The sequence below is a fragment of the Lotus japonicus genome, chromosome 3 (genome assembly GCF_012489685.1).
Source record: "Lotus japonicus ecotype B-129 chromosome 3, LjGifu_v1.2".
Taxonomy (NCBI): domain Eukaryota; kingdom Viridiplantae; phylum Streptophyta; class Magnoliopsida; order Fabales; family Fabaceae; genus Lotus; species Lotus japonicus.
In genome coordinates, this window is record NC_080043.1 from 10,071,697 (window position 1) to 10,080,339 (window position 8,643).

At 32.3% G+C, this 8,643-nt stretch overlaps 2 protein-coding genes across 2 annotated transcripts; one reads left to right on the forward strand and one right to left on the reverse strand.

The window, feature by feature from the left end:
• Positions 1-1,426: 1,426 nt before the first annotated feature.
• Positions 1,427-5,369, forward strand: LOC130743226 (FK506-binding protein 2). The gene is made up of 6 exons (XM_057595369.1): positions 1,427-1,546; positions 1,717-1,766; positions 2,409-2,471; positions 3,600-3,690; positions 4,543-4,647; positions 5,080-5,369. The coding sequence occupies exons 1-6, from the start codon at positions 1,477-1,479 to the stop codon at positions 5,163-5,165; spliced, it is 465 nt and encodes a 154-aa protein (XP_057451352.1). The 5' UTR covers positions 1,427-1,476; the 3' UTR covers positions 5,166-5,369.
• Positions 5,370-6,583: 1,214 nt separating this feature from the next.
• Positions 6,584-8,025, reverse strand: LOC130749861 (MLP-like protein 31). The gene is made up of 2 exons (XM_057603226.1): positions 7,772-8,025; positions 6,584-7,116 (listed from the first exon to the last, which is right to left on the reverse strand). The coding sequence occupies exons 1-2, from the start codon at positions 7,959-7,961 to the stop codon at positions 6,842-6,844; spliced, it is 465 nt and encodes a 154-aa protein (XP_057459209.1). The 5' UTR covers positions 7,962-8,025; the 3' UTR covers positions 6,584-6,841.
• Between the last annotated feature and the right edge of the window lie 618 nt (positions 8,026-8,643).

Here is an 8,643-nt window from a genome sequence, read left to right on the forward strand (position 1 = left end):
CCCGGAGTTGGAGGGTTAGTGTTGCTTGGATACGTCACGGTGGAAATGGTGTGACAGATTTGATTGTTAGGAAAGGAGCTTGTAGTCCCTGACGGCTATCTGAGTGGTTGATCGTCTTGACGTAGAGCTAGAAACAATCCTGTTGAAGAGTTAGTATTTTTTTCATCTTTTATTAGTTTTTCGATGGAGAAAAAACATAAAATCCCAACCCGTTCGAACCGATTTCTAACCGTGACAATAAAATCTTTTTTCTAATTAAAAAAAGGCTTAATTGCACTTTTGCTCCCTGATCTTTCACCTTTGTGCGATTTACCTCCCTCATCTTTAAAATGAGCGAATTCCCTCCCTCTTCTATTAATATGTGTGATTTAGGCCCTTCCGTTAGTTAGCCGTCCAATTGCTAACGGTAGTTGCTATTTTCACCCCCCTTTTACTAACCACACCCCCTTATCAGAAATAAAAATAAAAAAATAAAAAATAAATTAAATAAAATTAATAGAAAATAAAAAAAACTATAAATTAAAAAAAACTGAAAAAATATTTTTATAAAAATCAAAGAAAAAATAATAAAATAAATGAAATAAGTTAAATACAATTAATAGAAAATGAAAAAATATTTTTATAAAATCAAAGAAAAAACTGAATTTTTTTTTATAAAAATCAAAGAAAAAAATGTTTTTATAAAGTCAAAGAAAATAACATATTTTTTTTAATTGAAGATAGAAATTTAAAAATAAAATAAAAGAAGAATTTGTTTCTATTTGCACCACCTACACTAAATTAAAAATAATTATTCTTTTATTTTATTTTTAAATTTCTATCTTCAATTAAAAAAAATATTTTATTTTCTTTGAATTTATAAAAACATTTTTTCTTTGATTTTTATAAAAATATTTTTTTCAGCTTTTTTTTTTATTTTATAAAAATGTTTTTTCATTTTCTATTATTTGTATTTAACTTATTTCATTTATTTTATTATTTTTTCTTTGATTTTTATAAAAATATTTTTTTTCAGTTTTTTTTTTATTTTCTATTAATTGTATTTAATTTATTTAATTTATTTCATTTATTTTTTTATTTTTTACCTTAATTGCACTTTTGCCCCCTGATCTTTCACCTTTGTGCAATTTACCTCCTTTTTTATTTTTATTTTTATTTTTATTTCTGATATGGGGGTGTGGTTAGTAAAAGGGAGGGTGAAAATAGCAACCGCCGTTAGTAATTGGACGGCTAACTAACGGAAGGGCCTAAATCGCACATATTAATAGAAGAGGGAGGGAATTCGCTCATTTTAAAGATGAGGGAGGTAAATCGCACAAAGGTGAAAGATCAGGGAGCAAAAGTGCAATTAAGCCTTAAAAAAAAAACTGTGACACAAAAATGTAATATACCCGACCCGATTGAACCGCGTACCGTTCCAATGTAGTGATGCTATTTAACTGACTGAGACACAGTGCATAAGCTTGGTGTGTAGTGATGGCAAATTTCAGCTATTCAATGAAGGCATTTTCAATTTTCCTCTTCTTCCTCCTCGCTTCAGCATTAGGTATTGTACCCTCGCGTTCTTCACGATTCTTTGATCCCATTTTCACAAAACACATCGCATCACATCACATCACATCAATTTCTCTCTATATGCGTGATTATTTCAGATCTCGTTGATTTTTCCCTTCAATTGATCAATATCTGTTCTGTTTTTTTGTTTGTGCGCATTAGTTTCTGCGAAGAAAACTGCTGATGTAACGGAGTTGCAGATCGGTGTGAAGGTAACCTTTTCTCTTGATTCAGAACTGTATCTTCTATTTCATTTTTAGGTTTTATACAAATTGCATTTCTTTTTGTAATACTTTATTTCCTTGGTATTTATTATTTAATTTGGTATCGGTATCAGGTCGCGTTGATGATTCCAATTTGTTGGGAAATGTTTTACTGTTTTGTAGCTGTTAGATAGAATAACCCCTTTGGGAAAACGGCTTAATTAAGCGCAAAATGACCATAAGCGCTTATTCATAAGTTAATAAGCTATATATAAGCATAAGCTCTTTTCATAATCTATCCTGAGTAGCTTATGAAAATAAGCTCAAAACAGCTACCAAAAGCTGTTTGCATAATATCTCCCAAACACTAGTACAAGCGCTTATGCTATCAGATAAGCTCTCCCAAATGGGGCCTAAGCAGATTGTTAAAAAGCACATAAATGTAAATGCGGGGTAATTTGTTCTATAGATTAAAACTGGTAAAGAAAAAATTATATATCTTTTCCCTAGCAATGACACAACATTCTTAATTTTCATCAATATAATATTGTTACTTATCCATCTGCATTGTGAAAGCTATAATACAGTGAAGCTGGGATTTATGTCTTCTTTTTTGCTTACTTATGATTTATGTTTTCTGTCTCATTGCAGTATAAACCTACATCATGTGAAGTTCAGGCACACAAAGGTGATAAAGTCAAAGTACACTATCGGGTGAGTAATTTATCAGGTTTCTGTTCTCTTCCATGAAGGTAAGCTTAAGAAATAAGCCCAAGATATGTTTGGGAGAGGGAAGGGAAGAGGATGGGAGACTAAGAAGCTAAGTAATAACTAATACGTTTCTTTCACTTTGTTTGGATGATTAAAACCCCCCAAAACGTGGAAAGTTTAAAATGTTCACATTGAGGGAATATCAAACAAAGTGAGATATGTACGTAAAAACCTTTTTATTTTCTAACTTATCGTGTATTCTCCTCTATTTTAACATACACTAAATATCTATCATATGAATCATACACAACACAACATGGACAAATTGAATATAAATGACAATTTTTGTAAAGAACTCACATCCCTTGTGTTTTACGGAAGTTATACTGACCTCACTTACATTTTGAAAACCTACACAAACATAAGTAGCTCCTAACTGACTCTACAAACTAACCAACACATTACACATCTGTTTAACTAACAGTTCACATACTCTAACAAAGGTCTCTGTAATTTACTGATTTACTCTCAAAATCATATAAATACATAAAATATTGGTAGATAACTATATTAAATTATGAAAACATAAATAACTTAAGATGGCTAAAACTTAAAACCTGTATTTTTGAATTAAAGGTGAGAGTTTATAACAGTTGTCTAACTTTGAGATATTTATCTATTTTTACAAGAGTTTTTTTAGTGCTTCGACCCATGGAAGACTCAGACACTGACTCTGCTCCTTTCTCTGAGCACGAACTCTCCATAGATTTTACTGTACTAATTTCTGTACTTAAAGTATTGGATGGGATTACTTGTAGTTATAACCTTATTCTAGTTAAAGAGTGGCTATATGTTTGAAGAAGTTAATAGGAATTGCAGCTGCTAAAATCTTCTTAATCTTGAAGTTCTGTGAGATGGATAAAACAGAAGTAGCAGACAATCAAATACCGCTTGTTGTTTAATTGGGTATCCTTGTTCTGTTATGTCTTTAGTGATCAACAGCAACAACATGGGAAGGCTTTTAAGCTACATGCTTTAAGGGCTTTTACATCTCACATATTTGTTCATGTAATGAGGAACCATGCTTTAGTTAATCTTTTGTCTATCATGTTCTTACATATTCTTTTGCAGGGAAAACTCACTGATGGAACTGTTTTCGATTCTAGCTTTGAAAGAAATAGTCCAATCGATTTTGAACTTGGCAGTGGTCAAGTGATAAAGGGTATGTTGTGCATAAATAACTTTAGTTTTATGAATTTCTGGTTTCATTACCAATAAAGGTGATAATAAACTAGCTACTGTATTTTCTTTCTGAATTACTGAATGATAGCTAATAGGTTAGAGGGTAGCTAAATTAATAGAAAGTGAGAAAGTATGCTGCAGATTGTCCAGAAATTATGTCATGTCACAGTAGCATAGGGGAACAAGTTGTAGAAGTTGAGAACATCGCTTTCTTGAATTTCTCACCCGCCCAGGAAAATGGTTTATTTTGTAACATGTAAATTGGATATTTCAATTTATTTTAATTCTATTACTGGAACTTCAATTAGTTTGGCCCTACATGTTACATTTGCCAACTTAAGAAACAATTAGTCAATCACATATGCTACCAGCCTTGCTGGCCCTTCAATTTATTTCATGCATATTGAATCTCGAATATGCTCAAAAGGGTTCTGATACTTGTAGGGGGTGTACGATCTATATAGTACTATTACTGGATATCACCTTGTAGGGTGTGTATAAAGCTTGTATTTCATAAATATCACCTTATAGTTTATATTTTATCTCCACATCTTCTCCTTCTAGTATCTTGTTAGCACTACATCAATAGAAAAGAGAATCCAGCTGATAATTGCATTGTAGACCAACTCCAGGCCTATAAGTCATTACACCCTTATTTCCTTATATTTTATGTGCTTTTTACCAATTTTCCTAGCCAAATATAGTGGGTACATGCATGCATGGTTGTATTTATACAAGCGTGCAACTATTTAAGATGCAATTTTACTGCAAACTATTGGTTTATGGTTGATGGAAGATATTGAGGATTCATGATCACTGCCTATCTTTGCAGGGTGGGACCAAGGATTACTAGGAATGTGTTTGGGTGAGAAGCGTAAGCTCAAAATACCAGCAAAACTTGGCTATGGGGAGCAAGGTTCCCCACCCACTATTCCAGGTAATTTATTTTATGATATTGACAATGATAGTAATGTTCAAATGTCAAAATGTTTTTCTAGTTAGTAAAATTATGGTCTGACCACTAGACAATGATCTGTTCGCCCGTTTTCTTCAACTGCGGATTGGTATATACTCTGCTAAAAGAGGATCTGATCTTGGTCCGAGATAAATTTTTGCATGACTGGACTACATTAGCTGTTCTGATTCTGGTTATCTCCTTTAGGATTTTTGTTTTATATCATATTAATTCCATAAATTTTTTAAAGCAATTCTATTATATGAAAAAGAAATGCATAAAAAATGGTATGAGATAATTGCATTTCCATGGATGTTAAAATTTTTAGATTGTATTGCTCTCTGCATTTTATAATAAGCCAACTAGCTATATTATATTATTTATATAAGCTTATATATGTCTTTGAACTTACAGGTGGTGCAACACTGGTATTTGACACTGAGCTTGTGGGAGTGAACGACAAAAGTCTTCACGAAGAGACACCAGACTCCGAACTGTAGACAATTCAAAACTAATAGAATACTAGACTTTTGGTGATCTTTGTTAGCTTTTTCTTTTAGTCCTCAATAATGCTTTCATCTCCAGGGATTCAGTGTTTTAATTCTGAGGCTAATGTAGAAGGATTTAGCTGGTTTACTGTATCAGTTAAATACATCTCTATCTGGTATTTTTTGGCGATTATAATATTTTGAGAATTCAGTTTTTGTCTTTGCCATTTGCGCCATTATGTTTTGACCTCTTAATTGTTTGCAATCGAGATGGCTATAGGTTGCTTGATAATCCCTTGTGCTGAACATGTTAACACAATCAATTAAAAAGTACAATATACAAAAGCATATAAATTCGTGGATTTATGACGAGGAATAGTATTAACATTTTTTTAACATGTTTTTCTTTTTGACGAACACTTAACGTGCTTTTCTCTAATTGCTGTTTTTTACTTGTTGAGATTATGTAAATAGTGTGTTTGGATAATGGATTTTAATGAGGTACTGTATTTGTTGAGGGGATTATAAATGTATTTTAATAGTGTGTTGGGGGGAATATTTTGAATCTTCCCAAGATTTTTATCGGCTAATTGTACTCAAAACATAGTATTTGAAATTTCACCATATAGGAGAATTTTGAAAATTCCTCTCTGATCTTTGTTCTTTTAGTTGATGACTTTCTTCCCCTTACTTCAAGAAGGTGAACTTCACTTAGAGGTTAGAACAAACCATCCAATTGTAGCTTCAAAAATAAGTCAAGTGTAGATATTGGTAGGTGATATTAGAGCATCTCCAATGCAAGGTTCTTAGTTCTTATTTTTGAGTTAAGAACTAAGAACTGAGCTCTTAACCACTGGAGGGGATGACGTGGAGTTCTTAGTTTTTAAAAGTAAAAACTAGGTTATATAAGAAGTTTTACTTTTTGAGTTCTTAGCATAAAAAATTAATTTTTTCTCTCTCATTCATTTAATTAAGTATTGAATTAGCATTTAAATTTAAATCAAAATTATATGGAAATAAAAAATATTAATATAATGGTATTGTGGGACCGAATGAATAGTACTAAGAACTCATGGTTAGAGCAAAATCTGCAAAGAATTGCTTAAGCACATGTCACAGTACGGGCCCACATAAATAGTGCTAAGAACTAAGAACTAGCATTGAAGATGCTCTTAGTGCTTCATGTGGTGTGTGGGCTTTTGTATTGGAAATGAGAAAAGAGTAAAAAGCTTCTTGAAGCAGAAAGATGGTTTATGACACCTTGCTGTATCTAATAACAGTTCAGTTTTGAGAAAAAAAAACTTTTTTTTTGAACTTGAGAAAAAAAAAAAAAAACTTATTCGTGTATAAATTGGCAAACTTCTCGTAATGCTTTAGTCCCTCAACTGAATGATGATTTGGCTAACCAGTTTAAACCAATTCAGAAACAATAAAGCACACACGAATATCCATTTATTTATTGTAGTATGACGAACCCTTTAACATAAACTTCACCGAGAAGCATGCATCTTTACTTTACACAAATAATTAAAGGAGCATCTCGATCAATTATTTTACATGTCAAACTTCACACTGATTATATATATATATATATATATATATATATAGATATGCACTTTATTCCCCAAACCAAGCCCATTTATTTATTAATTATTTGCTTTTTTCTTCATCATAACCTGTGGAGCTGATTAAACCTTGAAAAGATTAGCATCAATGTCTCCAGTGCATTTATTCAAGTAGTCCACCCAGCCATGTGGGGGTTCATTATCCTCATGGAGCTTCTCATATTCAATAGTCCATTTAACAGCAGCACCACTGCCATCAATATTATCAGTCACTTGAAGGATGAGTGTAAAGGTCTTAAAGTTGCGACTGATATCTCCACCGAAGAGGCTGTATTTGATTGTTTTGTTGTGTTTATCAATGGCTTCAATACGCTCATCACATGTGTTTACCTTGCCATCTGTGGTCAATTTCACAATTAAGATAGAAAACAAATTAAAATGAAGTATGCTAGAATCATACACATAAACCGCCCAAATGATGGTGTATTAGTATACCACTAAGTTAGTAACTCATTATAGAAATGACAATTTATGACAAAGTTTGTAATTTATCTTGTTACTATATTTTTTCCGAAGGTATAGCTATGAGCCTATTCATCTCAAGACTCATATTTCATTAAGTGGGTAGATCCTCCCCAACAAATATTTCTTCATAGCACCGCCCAATAATGTTACTTACTTTATAAACTTTAATCTAATCAAATCCTATAGTTAAGTTACAAGTATTGTATCAGGACACCATCTATGATGCTATAACTTGGAGTCAATATTCAATTTCGTCTCTGAAACTATAAGCGTCGAGCAAGTTAATCCATAGAAGAAGGAAATATCATCGCGGTGCTTGATTGTGTTAAATGTCGTCACAATGACTAACTTGACCAACGTTTTATCTTGACCATATATATAGATTAACATGACCGACATTTGACGTAATCTGGGACCGCATGAGTATTTTCTTCTTTTAAGGACAAAATTGAGCATTCACTCTATCATTTATAAAAAAAAAATCCAATTTTCTAGTGCATATTAGTTGAATTAGACAAACTTAATTACCTATAACGTAAGTCCAGTTTATGACCGAGCCAACGACATGCCAGTCACCTTCCTGAAGCTTGGTTTCAGGCACTCTCTCGCAAAGATTTTGGACACAGTTAAGCTTCGTTGCGAAGAGGTTGTAGAACTTGGCAGCAGGGGATTTGATACCAAGTTCAGTATTAACCTTACGAGGAAGTGCCTGCTGCATGACTGGAAAAACAAGCTATATAGAAGGAAGGAATAGAACAAACAAAGCGATGAGAGATGAGGTAGGGTATGCAGCTAGCCTTATATAGACAAGGAAAATGTTCCATAGACACTTTAGAGGGGGTAGATTCTGGGATAAAAAGAGAGAAGTTATACTGTCAACAAAGTGAGAAATGTCACATTTATGGAAATAACTTCCCTTTATTATCTAGCTAGCCCTATTATCTATTACAAGGAGTTGAGTTTTTTTTTAATAAATTCCAAATTGAATTTGGAAAGAGCTTCAACTAAACATTGGTATCAGCATAGGCTCATATGCTTGTCGTTTTAGAGCATCTAAGTCGATAGGTATAGTGTGGACAAAGCAACACCTCACAGTGTTGCTATACAATTTTGGATGGATCAAGGCAGTTGCTAAAACTTATATATATTGAAACAAAAACTTGTTGAATATGTTACCACCTGTTTTTTTTTCTTCTGAATTTAAGGTGGGTGTAAAATGTGTTGGGTGAAATATTGTTTTTTAACCCTTTTTCATTTGAGAGAAATTCTTCAATTTTATCTACTAAATAAGGCCAATTTCTATAGGGTATTAGTTGTTTGATAAGAATTCTGATATCTTTACTCTGTTATTTTTTTTTTGCGCTATACTTGAACTTGTATTTTTGTTCTCTTTGTAATAG